Source organism: Xiphophorus couchianus, chromosome 14, assembly GCF_001444195.1.
Source record: "Xiphophorus couchianus chromosome 14, X_couchianus-1.0, whole genome shotgun sequence".
NCBI lineage: Eukaryota > Metazoa > Chordata > Actinopteri > Cyprinodontiformes > Poeciliidae > Xiphophorus > Xiphophorus couchianus.
This window is the reverse complement of record NC_040241.1, coordinates 21,999,548-22,019,132: the sequence shown is the minus strand read 5'-3', so window position 1 is coordinate 22,019,132 and position 19,585 is coordinate 21,999,548. Positions and strand designations below refer to the sequence as shown.

Here is a 19,585-nt window from a genome sequence, read left to right as displayed (position 1 = left end):
GAAAGGCTTCTCACCTGTGTGAATTTTCATGTGCTGAGTTAAAGTCCTTCTTTCACTGTAACTCTTTCCACAGGTCCCACAAGAGAAAGGCTTCTCACCTGTGTGAATTTTCATGTGCTGAGTTAAAGTCCTTCGTTCACTGTAACTCTTTCCACAGGTCCCACAAGAGAAAGGCTTCTCACCTGTGTGATTTATCATGTGGACATTTAGAGCGTCCTTTCGAGAGAAACTCTTTCCACAGGTCTCACATGAGAAGGGCTTCTCACCTGTGTGAATTCTCATGTGAACATGTAAATGAGTTTTTTGGGAGAAACCTCTTCCACAAGTCCCACAAGAGAAAGGCTTCTCATCTGTGTGATTTATCATGTGGACATTTAGAGCGGCCTTTCGAGAGAAACTCTTTCCACAGGTCTCACATGAGAAGGGCTTCTCACCTGTGTGAATTCTCATGTGAACATGTAAATGAGTTTTTAGGGAGAAACCTCTTCCACAAGTCCCACAAGAGAAAGGCTTCTCATCTGTGTGATTTATCATGTGGACATTTAGAGCGTCCTTTCGAGAAAAACTCTTTCCACAGGATCCACATGAGAAAGGCTTCTCACCTGTGTGAATTCTCATGTGATGAGTTAAAGTCCCTTTTTCACTGTAACTCTTTCCACAGATCCCACAAGAGAAAGGCTTCTCACCTGTGTGAATTCTCATGTGAACATGTAAATGAGTTTTTAGGGAGAAACCTCTTCCACAAGTCCCACAAGAGAAAGGCTTCTCATCTGTGTGATTTATCATGTGGACATTTAGAGCTTTCCTTTGAGAGAAACTCTTTCCACAGGTCTCACATGAGAAGGGCTTCTCACCTGTGTGAAGTTTCATATGAGCATTTACATGGCCTTTCTGAGAGAAACTTTTTCCACAAGACCCACAAGAGAAAGGCTTCTCACCTGTGTGAATTCTCATGTGAACATGTAAATGAGTTTTTAGGGAGAAACCTCTTCCACAAGACCCACAAGAGAAAGGCTTCTCATCTGTGTGATTTATCATGTGGACATTTAGAGCGTCCTTTCGAGAGAAACTCTTTCCACAGGTCCCACAAGAAAAAGGCTTCTCACCTGTGTGATTTATCATGTGGACATTTAGAGCGTCCTTTCGAGAGAAACTCTTTCCACAAGTCCCACAAGAAAAAGGCCGCTCATCTTTGTGAATTCTCATGTGTCTCAGCAAGATATCTTTTTGAGAAAAGGTTTCATCACAAATTTTACAAGAATATAATTTTTGCCCTGCGTGAGCTTTCTTGTGCTTTTTTTGTTTTGAAGTGTCAGTTCTGCCTTTCTGCTCTTTGGTTTTCTCATATCTCTCCTTTTGTTTCTGTTCTTCCTTTCTCTTTTTTCCTGGGTCTTCAGAATTGATTCCTTCCTGATTCTGGCTCTCAGCTTCTGCAGAGCCATGAGAGATGAGTTGGTTCCTCTGTGGTTCTGTTTCATTGAGAACCTCCTCCTCTTTACACACACAACATTGTGGGAGATCTGGACAAAAAGACAAAACAAAAGCCTTTAAATGTCAATCAAACAAGGAAGTTTTCATTTTAATATTTTGTTGGATAAAAACAGGATTTTGGGGATTATTCTAAAATCGCAATCTTACAAGAATGAACATTAACTCAACCTATGAGGTTCTTCTGACCAGAATGGAACTAGATGTGAGTCAAAATATGATATTATGGACCTCCAGGTGAGCAAACAAGATGGTGATAGCTTAACTTAGTGGCTTAATCTAGTGGCTTCCATTCAAATATTACAAAAAGTTTTCTTCCTCTATGTAGCTTCAGGAAATATATCACATTAATGAATGACATAAAATTGCTAAAGCAAAGCCCTAAAGTGCTTTCAAATCTTGACCCATTGATATTGTCAGACATCGCTCCACTCACACACACAACACACACTTTCAAAAGCACGACTAAATCTCAGCCTTTACTTTCCTGCGATTCGCAGCAGAATTGGTAACAGTGGGGTGATTGTTGTTAACATGCAGAAAATAATGGCAAAATGATCCTATTGAAAATATTTGACATGAATGTTGGACACTTTGGAAGATTAAATATGAAAGGTGAAAATGGACAATGATATAAATTATTTAAGTCATTTATTTAATGCAATGGGCCCTCCCCCCCCTGGACTTCGTCTGTCTCCTGGTCCATTTCCTCCCCTCCACCCCCATCTTACGTTCCTTCGTTCGCCTCCTCTCCCCCAAATCCAGGCGACATTTCCCATATTCTCAAACCTACAGCTTGACAGGTATGGGGCAAGGTGAGAGTTCATCTATTAAACTCACTGAAGATGAATACATAAACTAAAAGCTGGAATATAGACATTTTTTATAAGATAAGACTGTCACGGATCACAAACTGTAATTTAGATATTATATGATGAATAGTAAACAGTCCAGGTCAAAGTTGATCATTCCAAGTATTTTAAATACTTAGAACGATATGAGATGCGTTTAAGGCACTTTTTAAAGTAGGAAATTAAACCTCAATGACACCAATAAGCAACTAATTTGTAGAATAAAAGTTAAATTATAGCTAAAATTAAACATAATTGAGACTTTTACTATTTTTATTTTTTTAGGGCTAGCAGAGAAGAACTTGCTGGCCCTTACAGCTAACCAGTGAGTATTTAATATTTATCATTTGTGCAGATTGTTTAAATAGTTTTCAAATACAGCGATGTTTAACCAGTCTCACCAGTAAACTGTATTCGGTGTAAGATTTCCTTCAGTGTAACGTTTGTTTTGGGGTTTTTTTGTTTGTTTTTTGTCTTTAAGTAGTGTTAATCATTGATATTTTCAGGCTAGTATCCTAGCTTTCCTATACTGCTTTGCAATTCACTGAAATGTCTAAACTAGAGTCGATTAAAGATGCGGAAGGAAAAAATAGGTGGAATCGCCCTTTAGCCATTTCCCGAATCGGAAGCTTGAATTGGAAACCAACTTCAGCTTCGTCTTTCTTAAACCTGATTAATCAGTAAAACATGAAGGTGTTTCGTACCTATCCGGTGTAAGATGATCCTCGGTATCCGGGTAAAATCCATCAGTCTGCGCTGATCCTCCATCTCTTCCTCCATCTTAACGTTGATTTCTTTCCACTCTGTGAATGTTTCTCCAGCAGGAGTTACCTGCTCGTTGATAAACTCTCTCTGAGGCGGAACTGAAGACATTTTCACTGAAAACACGGAAATATTTACCGAAAACACCAAACCTGTTTTCAAACTACCTTCTAAGAGGAGCTAATGCTACCTCGTGAGCCCCGTAGCTTTCTGTGTGTTTCACTTTGGCTGCACTGAAGAAACTGTAAACGATTTTTAGTTCCCGCTTGAATGTTCCGCTTTGAGCCTCCTCTCAACATAAAGTTATATTAAATATCTTACAACCAGTGTTGTATAAAGTACTGAAATCTCAGAGTCAAGTAAAAGTACAAGTACCTCTCCAAAATATGACTTTGGTAAAAGTCCAAGTCACTGACTGAAATGTTACTTGAGTTAAAGTCTTAAAGTATCTGAAACTTCTTGTACTTAAGTATGGAAATTACTGTAAAAATGGATGTACTCAAGTAATGTAATGAAAAGTACAAGTAAAAAGTAAAACAAAGCAAATGCAGTTTGAATGACATTTTTTATATTTTGGTAAACTTGTCAAATACACTTAAAATAATGTACCCAACCAAGTGCAGGCAAAATTAAACCTGCTAATAGATATACCTGCAGGCATCGTTTAGTTAAGAAAATTAGGTGCTTTACCTATAGCACAAGGTTAACTTAACCTGCTTTACAACTGAACCAGCTTCTTAGTAAACCCTCCAGGACAGAAAATACAAAGTTTTTGTAAGCCTCAAGTTTTCCCTTCAAGTAAGGTCTGTGCTGAAAATGAGAAAAATAAATAGTACTGAAAATGCGGCCACATTCCCTCCTAATTCAGGGATTGTGGTTTCTTAATTTCAGTGTTTATGCTACTGGACGAGAAACAGAGTTAAAATTGTCTTTTGTTCCTCACAGCACCTGTGCAGATCGATCACTGTGCAGTTTGAAGAGTTGGGTAGGAACTGTGTTTGCAGCCCCGGCCCTCATAATGAAGAACGGCTCTAGGAGCCGGTTCCCGTGGTTCAATTCAAAGAACCGACTCTAACAGCCCAAACATTCGGGACCGACCCATCAGCTAGATTCAGCAACCTATCTGTTTTTATTACGGATACGATAGTTTATAAAAACAGACATAGTATAAAACATATTTACTGAGATTACATTATAGAGTTCCAATTATAGCAGCATATGTTATGTTTCAGGTCAGTGTTGCTTCATAGACTGTCAGCTCCATCAGTAATAATAATAATAATACAAAAGACTTTGAGGCATTTTTTTTAATCACATCACAAAAGAGAAAACTTTTGTCTAGATTAGTTCTGGAGAGCCGGTACCTCAGGCCAAACGGATCCAAAGAGAGACAGCAGACAGAAGCAGCACAAAACCAAGAGTAAAAAAAAAGACAAAAAGAAACAGATAATATTTCTGTGGGGACTTAATGGACCAAGAACTGATTGATGGATGTAAGCTCCCGCTGATCTCCATCATCGCTGAGTGTTTGTGCTGCCGAGCCTCTTGAGGGGTTTAAAGAAAGGCCAACAGGAAAACATCTAAACGCGAAAATGAATGTACAGAATCACAGAGGAGGACAAAAAAGTCCCAATACAAACAGATAGCCAGCAGCGACGCTACATATTAAAACAAAGATTTAAAGGAGAGTATCATTTTTCTTTGCAACTTTCAGGTTTGTAAAAGTGTGAGTGTGTGAAAACTTTTGAAAGGTTTTATGTTTCATTGGACACAATGAAACAAATCTGGAAATCTAAATTCACACATTTTATGTAAATATTGCCAAAAAAAACGTCTCTCCATAAACTGCTTGTATAACAACATAGACAGTGTAACCAACGGTAACACATTCCAAAGATGAAGGAAAAATCTGTGATGTCACAACTAGAGTCATGCTTGTGATGTCATCAGCTCTCTATCTATGTAACAAACTTCTACCTTCTTGTCATTGCTTGCTGCACTACTGAGGAGTTCAGACGCACGCAAAGCGCTTTTACAGTGAGATTGTTAGCCAACTGATTTGAACAAGTATTATTTTGTCAAAACATGGCACATCAAAGCCACAATTGTTCCATCAGTGATTTAGCCAAAGGACGTCAGTATGGGTGGGTAGGGAACAGACCTCCTCCCTTTGATTTCCATATAGAGATACAACGACTTGCCTCTCTTTTAAAAATGGAGAAAGCAAAATTATTTGACCAGAACCAAAAGCTGGACGACACCCAAACAAAACTGGAGGAAACAAAAGCTGAGGTAGAGAGGCAGAGAGCTCTTAAGGAGATTTTCATCGGCAGGAACATCGAGTTGAAGGAACAACTACAGGCAATTGAAAAGGGCAACAATCCAGAGACTCTCAGCCCAGCAGTTATCGATTCCGAGGTGGACAGCCACACAAAACAGCAGCTGCAAGAGGACTTAGACCTAGCGAAGATAGATCATATTGCCACAGAGCGAGCGTTCATGTCAAGGATTGAGGAATTAAAAGAAAAAAACAGAGCACTCCAACAAGAGCTGGACGACATGAAGGCTAAATACGAGGAGCTTCAGTCCAAATCTGAAGCAGACATTTGTGAGATCAAACGTCAGGCTGACCTGCAGATGGTCAATGAAGACAAGATCAGACAGGACCAAAATTTAATAGAGAAAATGTCCAAGGAGATCAGCAGCTTCAAGGAATCCGAGAAATACCTGTTGAGAGAACTAGAGCAGGTTAATGGTTCATACGAAGAACTAAAGTCGAGGTATGAAGCAGATGTGACTCATATGACAGAAGCTAATTTGGAAAAAACCAAGCATGAACTTATTGAGCTCATCAAGGCACTCAGAGCAGAGAAGGACAACCTCAACCAGAAAAATGCAGAAGATATCTCTTTCCTCCAATGGCAATCAACTAAGGTAATAAAACATCTGCAATCTGTTCTGGAATTCGCAACAGTTAATTACCACGAACTAAAAGCCAGATATGAAGGAAATGTTCTGACTCTAATGCAGCAGTTAGAAACATCTAAGCAGCATATACATAAAGAGATTAAAACTTATTCAGAGCAAATGATGAGTGTCCTGAAGATTATCACCGAGCTTAAAGCTGAGAAGGACAGTCTCCTAAAACAACTGACTGCTTTTCAACAACTTCCCTCCAGCTGTGAGCTTAACTCACAGCAGGGAAACATGAAAACTGATCATCAACACAAACACGAATTAGGACCTGAGAGACAAAAAGAACCAAAAGAGAAAGACACTACCCCGGAAAACAAGGTTTCTGACACTGCGTCCATGGATCAGGACCGTCTGACAGAGGAAACCCTGTCAGAAAACATTGATGTTCCTGATGCCTCTCCCAACCAGGTAAACGACTTTATGGAAAACATGCCGAGTAACATGGAATCCATGGACGTGACGGACCGCTCTGTGGAAAATCTGTCACAGGAACCAGTGGGGGCAGTCGCCAAGGACAAATCAGTGTGGAAGACGATACGACACTGTTTGGGGCTCAGAAAACCACAAATGTTCAAGAAGAAAAGCAAGAAAGCCTCTGAATAAAGCGATTAGTAAAAAATGTAATTTCTGAACCGTTTGCAACCCCAAAATATATTTCTTATTTTAGATCCCCCCCAAAAAAATGACCGTGGGTTTTTCTCCGGGTGCTCCGGTTTCCCACAGATTTCCAAAACCATATAAATTAGGGTTATTGACCAATGTAAATTGTCCTCAAAAAAGGTAGTATTAATATCTGGAAAATTTAATTTGCAAACGGTTCCGATTGGAGAAACATTTGTGGTGAGAAAAGCAAGAAAACCTCTAAAACAAGCAACTAGTTAAAGAGTCCAGGTCAGTCCTGAACCATTTTCAAAACCCCAACTTACATTTTATATTTTAGACTAAAAAACAAAAAAGGACAACACGGTGATGCAGTGGTTAGCGCTGCATCTTCACAGAAAAGCGTTCTTCATTCTCAACCAGGCGCCTCTTTCTGTGGGAGTTTGTCTGTTCTCCCCGTGTTAGTGTGGGGTTTTCTCCGGGTGCTCCGGTTCCCCCCAGGATTTCAAAAATGATTTAAATTGGGGTTATTGACTATAATGTACATTGTCCTCACAAAGGTATTAATTTCTAGAAAATTGAATTTGCAAATGGTTCAGATTAGAGAAACATAGTGAGAGTTGCCCTCCGCAGGTTGCTCTCCACAGGTTGCTCTCCATAGGTTGCTCTCCACAGGTTGCTCTCCGCAGGTTGCCCTCCGCAGGTTGCCCTCCGCAGGTTGCCCTCTGCAGGTTGCTCTCCACAGGTTGCCTTCCGCAGGTTGCCCTCCACAGGTTGCCTTCCGCAGGTTGCTCTCCACAGGTTGCTCTCCACAGGTTGCCCTCCACAGGTTGCCCTCCACAGGTTGCTCTCCACAGGTTGCTCTCCACAGGTTGCCCTCCACAGGTTGCTCTCCGCAGGTTGCTCTCCACAGGTTGCCCTCCACAGGTTGCTCTCCGCAGGTTGCCCTCCACAGGTTGCTCTCCACAGGTTGCTCTCCACAGGTTGCCCTTTCCCACCAGTTTCTAAATGCAGTCAAGGTTTTTTAATGGGATCCGTTTTAGTGGCCTTAGCATCTCGTCTCTGCTTTTTGCAGATGTGATGAGGTCCTATTGGCTTCATCAGCTGTGGGCAAATAATCTTTGTCGTAGGCCTAACAAGGCGAATGCCTGAACTGGAAAAGGAGGGGCCCTTGCTGTTGCTGTTGAGCCATGTTGCATTGCTTAATAGCTAGTTGTTGCCAGGAATAAACCCAGTCCTGTTTTTTTCTTTGCAAAAGTTGTTCTCACTGTTGCTTTTGATATATTTTAAAGAAATGTTTATTGTCACAATAGAAGGAGCAAAGAGTCGGGGAGGAGACAACAGACCAGAGGCCAGCAGCAGGACCATGATGTAGGATCTTCTCTTACCTGAGAATAATTTGCTTAAGACAAGCAAATTATTACAGACACACAATTACTTATCTTAGAGATACGTAATAATTTGCTTATTATCTTAGAGAAAATTTATTTATCTCTAAGATAATAAGCAAATTATTACTTATTACAGATAATAATAAGCAAATTATTACTTATCTTAGAGATACGTAATAATTTGCATATTAATAATAATTATCTTAATTAATAAGATAATTATTACTATTATTACTTATCTTAGAGATACGTAATAATTTGTTTATTATCTTAGAGATAATTCACTTATCTCTAATATAAGCAAATTATAACTTATCTTAAATATCAGTGATAATTTGCTTATGCCCTAATTTCCACACGACTCACACAAACACAACCCTAATGCGCTTCATGTAAGTGGAGCACAAAATCAACAAAATGCTTATGAGCCACACAAATACAGGCCACAAGCACACAAATGTGGACACGTTGTGTGTCTGACCCACACAAACACAAACAGGCACAATGCGACACAGGCACACACATATATTCCTACATAGCTTATTTCTTACAAATGAAGTAAATCATAAAAATAGTTAAATAAACCCCAGCTAGTAGATATAAACGCTCCTCTTGCCGGTGCTCAGATTCTGTGTCTGTGACACCCAGAGGAGGTGAAATGATCTCATATGCCCCATTTATATTTTATTTGTAAATATTTCTGACAAACTGTTGTTGCACCAATTATTACAGTAGTTTAATTTTTAGCTTCACCGCACAGTCACATTTAGATATAGAAAAATCCATATTGGAATATTGGAATATTCCAATGTTAGCTATTGGAACAGTTAGCATACCATGACGGCAACACTGTCTTTAGAAGACTGCCTGATACTGGATATTACGACATTTAATTTCTATTTACATTGAACTGAATTGGTGATTTGCTGATGCATATTGGAGCATTAAATATTTGACCAATTCTGACATGTAGCAAGTAGTTACTGGACACTTTTGTTGTTCACACGTTGATTGATATGATTCCTTTGGAGCTGAACACAGTTCCCCGCCTGCTGCTGTTTACTCAGGATGATTTGCGTTCTCGGATCCTTTCTCAGGAATCATAAATGTTTATGCAGGAAATTACAACACCGTCTCTGTCCTGAATTTCAAATATAGAGGCAGAGGCGAAGGATGAGACAAAGTCAGTTTTGCTTCGTTCTTTTCATATTTTTTTCAGTCACTTAAGGAACCGCAAAACTAATTTTGTGGTAAAATTCTGCAGAATTCATGTGGTTTGTTTCTAAGTCAGATCAGGATAAAAAATTCAAGCTTATGATTTTTTACTAAGTGTCCAGATGAAAAGCTAACTGGGACTTAATGGCCAACATGGTGGAATACTTCAATAGAGGCTAAAAAGACGTTAGATAAACTGAATGCAGTTGACATAAACTTCAACTCCATGATGATCAAAACATTTGTTTTTGTTTTTTTTACTGATAATAAAAGAGTTAAAAAACATTTTATTGTGATGTGATCTTCTATAAAGATCTTATTAGAAATAATTTCTTTACTTGATGTAGAAAAATCATGATTGTTAGAGAATAAATTCTCAGAAGGATGCCGGAACGCCTTCTCTAACACGTAATTTCTCCTTTTCATGGAGCCTAAACTGTATGAACGGACATTATTTAGTTTATGTACAACTAAATGCATTTTTAAAAAACGCATTTAAAAACAAAATTTTAGGATTTTTTTTTTTAGGATTTATTCATTTAGATTAAGAAACTTTTAAGAAAGTTTCTTAAAACTTTTTTTAAAAATCCTAAAATTAAGAAATTTTAGGATTTTTAGGATTGCAATACTTAAATCACACAATGTAATTTTACTTGTCTTTTAACAGAACACAATAACATAACATAGAGTTTATTATTAACATCACCAGCTTACCTGTAAATAAAAATATCTCTACTAGGAGTACAGCTACACAGCGCTCATAAACATCAGTGTTAGCGACCGTTATCTCTTCTTCTTCTTCTTGATGAAATTTATTGGCGGTTGACAAAAAACGTTGGGTGAGCATTACCGCCACCAACTGGTAAAGAGTGTGGACCACATGACAACACAAACAAACAAAAAAAAACTATATCCTATCATATAACTTACTTTGTTTCAAAAAAATCAAATATAGCCTGATATCCTCTGCTTCCCGAGTCCTTTTGCAATAAATCAACAATATCAAATTTCATTTTCATATTACTAAGGTTTCTTATTAACTTGTTTCTCTGAAACAGATCATTCCTGCAACTTAAAATAACATGCTCCAATGTCTCATCTTCCCTGCAGTCACATTTCCCTGTCTGATGTTTCCCTATCAAAAATAGTGATCTATTTAGACCAGTGTGTCCAATCCTAAGTCGTGATGAGAAGAACCATGTTGGAATGTATATTGTAACTTTTTACTTTGTAAAATAGTCTAATGTTATTATATCAGGTTATAGTCTTTCAGGTTGAAACTCAGTTGCAAAGTTAAACACTGAATTATTATACATGTTTTAGAGTTTTAGAATTCACTTTAAAAGCTGATTTTTCTCATAATCTGTATTACTAACACATCACATGAAATAACACATAGATGGATGTGTGAATGACTTTATTTCTGTTGAAAGATGATTTTACATTTACAAGCAATGAAAACATGACATTTAAATTACAACATAACATCAAACCACTAGAAAAACATATATAATACAGAAATATATACAGAAACCAAGTCAACCACTAGACCAGAACCATGCTTCTGGTTTAGTGTATGTCGTAGAGTTTTCTGAGACACCTCTACATCCAATGTATATAATAGTGTATATGTAGATTCAAATCCAGGAAACATTATTGCTGAAGCAAAATTTGTCTGTGACTACACCAGTGCATACAGGAACGGCTAACAGTAATCATGAAACTAAATCAAAGTACAAGTACAACAAAAAATAAACACACTACAAAAGTTTAAGTCTAAAACTAAAAATGTTCCAGTGCATTGTTCCTTTAAAACATTACAAATATCACTTATAAAAATACACAGTACATTATTTAAAAGACACTTGAAGATTAAAAGCTCATTTAAAAATTTTTTCATGAAAAAAAAGTTTCATGAAAGATAAAACTATTTGATACTTAAGGTTCACATTATCCCATTCTTATATGTACAGTTAAACTCTTTTTTTTTTTTTGAGTGAAACTTTTTCCACAGGCTACATGAGAAAGGCTCCTCACCGGTGAAACATCATGTGACGATTTAAACTAAATTTGCTGCGGAAGCTTTCTTCACAAGTCACACAAGAAAAAGGCTTTCTACCTGTGTGAGTCTTCATGTGATAAGTTATTTGCCATTTATAGAAAAATAACTTTTATCAGCTTGTTCATGAGAAATTAAGCTCACCTGTGTGAATTCTCATGTGACAATTTAAATTAGATTTGCTTTTAAAGCTTTTCCCGCAATTTACACAAGAAAAGGGCTTTTCACCTGTGTGAATCTTCATGTGACTCTGTAACTCATATTTGCTTCGAAAACTTTTTCCACAAGTCACACATGAGAAAGGCTTCTCACCTGTGTGATTTCTCATGTGACGATTTAAATTAGATTTGCTTCGATAGCTTTTTCTGCAATTTACACAAGAAAAGGGCTTTTCACCTGTGTGAATTCTCATGTGACTGTGCAAATAACACTTCATTCGATAGCTTTTTCCGCAATTTACACAAGAAAAGGGCTTTTCACCTGTGTGAATCTTCATGTGACTCTGTAACTCATATTTGCTTCGAAAACCTTTTCCACAAGTCACACATGAGAAAGGCTTTTTACCTGTGTGATTTCTAATATGTACATTTAATTGGCCTTTACAGATGAAACTTTTTCCACAGGTCCCACAAGAGAAAGGCTTCTCACCTGTGTGACTTCTCATATGTACATTTAATTGGCCTTTACAGATGAAACTTTTTCCACAGGTCCCACAAGAGAAAGGCTTCTCACCTGTGTGACTTCTCATATGAACTTTTAAAGTGTCTTTTTTGGTGAAACTTTTTCCACAAGTCCCACAGGAAAAAGGCTTCTCACCTGTGTGATTTCTAATATGTACATTTAATTGGCCTATACAGATGAAACTTTTTCCACAGGTCCCACAAGAGAAAGGCTTCTCACCTGTGTGACTTCTCATATGTACATTTAATTGGTCTTTACAGATGAAACTCTTTCCACAGGTCCCACAAGAGAAAGGCTTCTCACCTGTGTGAATTCTCATGTGACAATTCAAATTAGATTTCCTTCGATAGCTTTTTCCGCAATTTACACAAGAAAAGGGCTTTTCACCTGTGTGAATTCTCATGTGACTCTGTAAATCACACTTCATTCGATAGCTTTTTCCACAATTTACACAAGAAAAGGGCTTTTCACCTGTGTGAATTCTCATGTGACAATTTAAAGGATATTTGCTTCGATAGCTTTTTCCGCAATTTACACAAGAAAAGGGCTTTTCACCTGTGTGAATCTGCATGTGACTCTGTAAATCACACTTCCTTCGATAAGTTTTTCCACAGGTCACACATGAGAAAGGATTTTTACCTGTGTGAATCACCATGTGACTCTGTAAATCACACTTCCTTCGATACCTTTTTCCACAGGTCACACATGAGAAAGGTTTCTCACCTGTGTGAATCATAATGTGCCAATTTAAAGTTCTTTTGGTGCCATAGGTTTTTCCACAGGTCACACATGAGAAAGGCTTCTCACCTGTGTGAATTCTCATGTGACAAATTAAACCAGCCTTTTGTATGTAACTTTTCCCACAGGTTGAACAAGTGAAAGGTTTTTGTCCTGTGTGAGTTATCATGTGTCTCATCAAGTTACTGTTTTGAGAAAAGATTTTATCACAAATTTTACAAGAATAAGATTTTTGCCCTGTGTGAGGTTTCTTGTGCTGCTTTTGTTTTGAAGTGTCAGTTCTGCCTTTCTGCTCTTTGGTTTTCTCATATTTCTCCTTTTGTTTCTGTTCTTCCTTTCTCTTTTTTCCCGGGTCTTCAGAATTGCTGCCTTCCTGATCCTGGTTCTCATCCTCAGCAGAGCCATGAGAGATGAGTTGGTTCCTCTGTGGTTCTGTTTCATTGTGGATTCTTTGCACATTAAGAGGATTCACCAAAATGTCATCAGTCTCCTGTTTCAGCACAAGATGCTCTTCATCCTGACTGATGCAGAGTTGCTTCTCTTCCTCTTTGAACTCTTGATGTTCTGGTTCTTCTTTACCTGAAGTGGACTTCCTCTCCTGGTTGCTGAATTCATTGAGAACCTCCTCCTCTTTACACACCCAGCACTGTGGGAGATCTGCACAAAACACAAAACAAAAGCTTTTAAATATGAGTAAAAGAAGGAAGTATTGATTTTAATCACTTAACGCCTTTTCAAGTTATTCAAAGACAAAAATTACAAATTTATAAGTATGAAAATTAACTTAACCAATTTAGTCCTTCTGACGGGAATGGATATAGAAATCAATGCTATGGATCTGCAGGTGAGAAAGCAAGATGGCGACAGCTTAACCTAGTGGCTCCCCCAAAAAAATATTCCAAACAGCAGCTTGATTTAATCAAGCTTAATACCATAGAGTCTTAAACGTAGTTCTATACTGAAAACATTTAATACATAGAACAGTTTGTTTTCCAATGCACATTAAAAAATAAATAAGAGTTTCTTGTTTTTATTCCAGCCATCATTTCATAATCTTCTTTTCTTTATCACTGAAACGACAAAAATTAAAGTTGTAAACAACTTCGAAAAGCCCTTGTACTTCAGCAACGCTCTGGCGAATGTCGCTCCACCATTCCAATCCTACCAATGAGCGAAGCTCTGATCAGGTTTCTGTTGTCGATTCCAATACCAATCACGCATGAGGGCCGATCATTGCCGATCCACCTGGATTGGCTGTTAGCTTTTTTTGCGCTACGTATAAATGCTACTATGTTATCTGGCAAAATGAAAAAATGATCTGGCAATAACGTCACCAGATTTGGACAAAATACATGAAAAATACTTGCAGCCCAATACAGCAGCCATTAAGTCAAAAGGACAACTGAAAAACCTGCAATCAGCAAAATAACATTTAACAGTATGGGCCTCAGTAGCCTAAATTATACATATTTCAAATAAATCTCATAACAGTGCCTATATCAAATAATATCAAATAAAAGAAGAAAACATTAATTCAAAGTCAAATGCAGGTTGCATTCAATAAACATCCCTAAGTTGCTAAATCAAAACTTTCTGAGAGCAGGTCTAGCTGATTAATGCTGGTTCTGGTTGGTTGTTTCTGACCAAGCTGAGTAATTCTGCAGAACACAGGAGGAGGCACAGGAGCTTTTTATTCAGAGATTATCTGTCTCATATTAGGACAGCAAACTTCTTAATACATATGTAAAAAGTAGTTTTTTAAGCTGCAGCTTTAAGCAGACGTTCAATGTGAGAGTTTAATGTCTGGTGGAGGTCGAACGGCGATACGTCTGCAAAATATCAGTAGAACATAGCGGTGGTTCAACAGCGAGAGCAGAACTCAGCGTCTTCCACTGCTGGTCCAATGATTTTAGTTATTTTTTGTGTTATTTGTTTAGTCTCTGACCGTCATGCTCATCCGGCTGAGTGTTGGTAGTTGTGTGATGCTTTACCTGCTGCCTGATCGCTCTGGATGTCTTTTTTTTCCTGCAGTGAGCCTTGATAACTCACCAAACCCACTCTGTGTTTGATTTTTGCATGTCATATTAAATCGTGTTGATGCATTTTGACGTCGTTCACCTTCCAGGTATTTTTCCGTCACTACATGCAAACTTCCCCTTTCACTCTCAGAGCATTAAAGTTCCACACAACATCACTTAGGATTTGTTGCCGCATGTTTTCGCAGTGTGAAGGAAAGAGGAGATCAGCTGCACAGAGGGTCTCTGCAGGCTGCCAAGTGAGATACAGGTGATCAGCAACAAAAACAGTGATCAGCGATCACATACTTTTTCACGTTAATCGGCTGATTATGATCAGTGGCTGATCGATCGACAGCCACTGATAAGCGGAATTGCAATAAGCAATTGAGAATGACTCTGTTATGTTCAGTCAGGCTCAGTTTAGCTCCGTGGAGAATATTCAATATTTGTCAGGAACCTAACGTTCAAGTTAAAGCCACTTCCTGTTTGGTGGCACAGGAACAATTAAGACTTCCTGTAGAAATTTACACTTTAAATTATTACGCATTATTATACAGTGGTTGAAGTGGGTGATGTCAGGACAGTCGGAATAAGTTCTGCTAGGCGATGAATTGTCCCAGAAATTATTGCGGTAAACGATAATATTGTTGTTTTGAGACCAATTTCAAAAGTAACATAATGTTAATAATAATGTAAGAACACAGGTTGCAACAAATAAAATAAAAAAGTTAAGAAATCTCTATAAACAAAACTGTCTTTCAAAAAAGGGCTGGTTAAATCATGATTATTCCTCATATTTCATTTCTTAAGCAGTTTGTTTAATTAATCTTCCTTCTTGTTTTGCGTTGGAAGAGGGAAAGATTTCACATATTTTTACTTGGAATTTATTTTTTCCACTTTGTATTTATTTTACATCCCTGATCAATCCTATAGATCTTCTTTTTACATCAATAAGTAATGAACCTCATTTAAATAGATATTCCTTTGAGATATGGTTTCTGTCTATATCTATTTGCAAAGGTTGGCTTAATAACAGTTTTTCATTTCAAAATTGCATATATTTAAAAAGTCTACCGTTTGTGATCTTGTTTAGAATATAGATGTCAAATCTTTACATTTTTGCCTTCCTTATTTCAATGTATGTTATTTGTTATTATGGGTTATCTGCCATTGCAATGAGAAATCTATAGGCTATTAGTTTAAAAAAAAGAAAGAAAGAAAGAAGTGTAGAGGAATACAGTTATGTTAAGAGTTAATAATTAAGTTGTTTGCCTGGTTTTCACTACAGTATGTTTCCAGCAGAAGGAAATGGACTGTGTCAAATGGACTGGGTCTCTCTGACCTAGAAGTCAGGAAGGAATTCAGATTTGGAGAGAGATGGAATAGCGATCACTAAACTGCTGTAAACACGTTTCGGGCCAAATGTTGAAAGGTCCCAGCTGTGGACAATTCCAGGAAGCTCTGTTAGCATTTCAGGAAATTACCAGCCAAGAGATATGCGTAAACCAAATAAGGACCTGGACTGGCTCAGGAGGCCGCACACACACACACACACCCACACACACACACACCCACACCCACACACACACACACACGGACAGATCTGAGTATAAATACTTCCTGCTCTCAGCGAGAGTTGGGCGTTTCTGTGAAAATATTGAGAATATTATTTGTGTAAAGCCCAGAACCCTCCAACGTTGGCCCAAATGAAGCAGACATAAACGCCAACTTTGGCCGAAAAACAACCATTTCTACCTCTTTACCTCTTTGCTCTTGTTTTAACATCCTCCTGTAAATATTCCGTGTTATGCAGCAGCACCCCTCCACTCTGACAGCCGCACCGGACGGAGACATCTCCCGTATTCTCAGATCCAAACCATGACACGGCTGACTAAAACGTGAAGGTGTTTCGTACCTATCCGGTGTAAGATGATCTGCGGTATCCGGGTAAAATCCATCAGTCTGCGCTGATCCTCCATCTCTTCCTCCATCTTAACGTTGATTTCTCTCAACTCTGTGAATGTTTCTCCAGCAGGAGTTACCTGCTCGTTGATAAACTCTCTCTGAGGCGGAACTGAAGACATTTTCACTGGAAACACGGAAATATTTACCTAAAACACCAAACCCGTCCTCTAACAAACTTGTAAGGGAACAGCGGTCCTGACCCAGGACTCGCCCTCCCTCTTCATGCTCATGCTCATATTGAAGGGTTTGAGTTCGCAGTCTGTCCCACATTCTCCACATCCGCCCTTCGCCCAGCCCATTTCCGGTCCTATTTCCGTCCTTTTCGAGGCGGACTTGCAGAAATCCATAATTCATTGCTGCATGTGACGTATTCAGTTAAAAAGTAGAATTCATGCAACATGGGTATCTGGACTGGGCCAATAGCTAACGCTACCATCTGAGCTATGTGACTTTCTGGGTGTTTCACTTTGGCTGCACTGAAGAAACTGTAAACGATTTTTAGTTCCCACCTTGAATTTTCCGCGTTGAGTCTCCTCTGAACAAAACAAAAATAGTATATAGAATAATTACACAGAGAGATGGATGTTTCCATACCTTTTATGTCTATTAATTATGAAGAAACGCAGCATTTATGAGGCGAATATTTCATCAGACTAATAAAATAAAGTTACTCAAAAAATGTGGGTTTGGAGTCAGTTATCAAAGGTATTTTGAGTCTTACAGAAGAAACATGCTGGATATATATGTTGTAAATTTTTGAGTATGATCTTTTCAGTTTGTAAAATAGTCTAAAGTTATATCAGTGTTGGAGATATTTATTCTTTATTTCTTTATCCATTTGAATTTTGTTTGTTTATTCTTAAATTTCTAGTTTGTGTATTATTTGCAGAGTTTATTTGCAGGTCAATAATTGTTGACCTGCAAATCTTTTGTTTTATTATTTGTTCTTATTTATTTGTTTTCTAAGACAGGAAGTAAGGTGGATCAATCCACTTTCTATAAGTGGTAAAGGACCAGCAGGCATTTGGGTTTGGGGCCTTTGGTTTTTACCAGAGCAACAGAAGTAGACAGGAGAACAAAGGAAAGTTTGAACGTTGTAAATTTTTGCTGAAAAGGAAAATAAAAGCAACCAAGATAATCAACAAGTTTGGACATAAAACCTCTTTTGCCTGCGTGAAGAATCTTGACCCCAGTACCTTATAGTGGCATATGGAACTTTTATCGGATGTTTGGTTTGACAAACAATCGCCACTACAATCAGGTTATAGTTTTTTAGGTTGAGACTCAGTTGTAAAGTTAAACAGTGAATTATTATATATGTTTCAGAGGAACACAGAGATTTGTTGTTTTGACTTGATAATAATTGATTGTATTGTGATAAAAGGCCCATGCTGCCTTACAATGAGGTGGAAACATGAAAGGTTACTGAAGAGACAAGTAGTGAGAAGAGGAGAGGAAATCACTTTAAAAGCTAATTTATCTCATAATATTTATTACTAACACATTACATGCATTAATAACACATAGATGGATGTGTGAAAGCCTTTATTTCTGTTGAATGATGATTTTTCATTTACAGGTAATGAAAACATGACTTTTAAAATTACAACATAACATCAAACTACTAGAAAAACATATATAATACAGAAATGTGGATGTTGTGTATGCTTAATGGCTGGTACTTTCTCTGATATTGTCTGTTTATTTGACGTTTGCACCACAATGTATAGTACCACATCTTCATGCTTTTAGTCTAGTGTATGTCGTAGAGTTTTCTGAGACACCTCTACATCCAATGTATATAATAGTGTATATGTAGATTAAAGTCCAGGAAACATTATTGCTGAAGCAAAATTTGTCTGTGACTACACCAGTGCATACAGGAACAGCTAACAGTAATTATGAAACTAAAACAAAGTACAAGTACAACAAAAAATAAACACACAAGGACTACAAAAGTTTAAGTCTAAAACTAAAAATGTTCCAATGCATTGTTCCTTTAAAACGTTACAAATACACAGTACATTATTTCAAAAACACTTGAAGATTAAAAGTTCCCTTAAAATAAAAATAAAAAGTTTCATGGAAAGATAAAACTACTTGATACTTGAGGTTCAAATGATGCCGTTCTCATATGAACATTTAAACTTCATTTTTTGAGTGAAACTTTTTCCACAGGTCACACATAAGAAAGGCTCCTCACTTGTGAATCAGCAGGTGACGATTTAAACTAAATTTGCTGGAGGTTGGTAGATAAGTATAAGTAAGTTTCCTCTGGTCCAATTCCTTTTCTGGGCTGGACGAACAGGAGTCTAAAAAGTAATTGCTAACGTAGTTTTCTGGATTCTAAGTTTGTTCTAATCCCTGTTCTGGGTTGTTAGATAAGCATAAGTATTCTCTGGACTTTCTAAGTATGCTCTAAATTTGTAAAAGTAATGAGTACTCCTCAGTTTCTAAGTAATAATAAAAACTTAATGTTCCTGTTCTGAATGAATTTTTTCTGGACTCTAAGTTTGTTCTAATTCATTTTCTGGTTGCAGTAATAGGAGTCCATCTGCATAATAATCTAAAAATTAATCTAAGAAGTATAATATTGGTCTACATAGTGAGTACTGTACAGTTTGTAAAAAAAATAAGCTAAAGAGTGACCAATAAACTAGAGTCTCTTGATTCCAAGTTTGTTCTAATTCCTTTTCTGGGTTAAAAGTGAGAACTCCACAGTGTCTAACAGGCAATAATCTAAAAAGTAACTGATAATAGGATGAAAAGACAACATTAGGAAGGATATGGCACATATGGCAAGACAAAAAAAAAAGCTGGCAAAGACATTGAGGTCAGGGA

General features: G+C 37.5%; 2 protein-coding genes and 1 pseudogene across 3 annotated transcripts in view; 1 reads left to right on the top strand and 2 right to left on the bottom strand.

The window, feature by feature from the left end:
* Positions 1-19,585, top strand: part of LOC114156967 (myelin-oligodendrocyte glycoprotein-like) — a 1,059,483-nt gene that overhangs the window by 999,530 nt on the left and 40,368 nt on the right. The gene's annotated exons all lie outside the window — the stretch shown is intronic.
* Positions 1-19,585, bottom strand: part of LOC114156942 (oocyte zinc finger protein XlCOF6.1-like) — a gene marked incomplete at its 3' end in the record, with an annotated part of 40,528 nt that overhangs the window by 504 nt on the left and 20,439 nt on the right. The window contains exon 3 of the mRNA XM_028037572.1: positions 855-1,520. Coding sequence (XP_027893373.1) covers positions 855-1,520 — 666 coding nt within the window. The remainder of the gene's footprint in view (positions 1-854; positions 1,521-19,585) is intronic.
* On the bottom strand, positions 10,686-17,203 carry LOC114156882 (oocyte zinc finger protein XlCOF6-like; annotated as a pseudogene).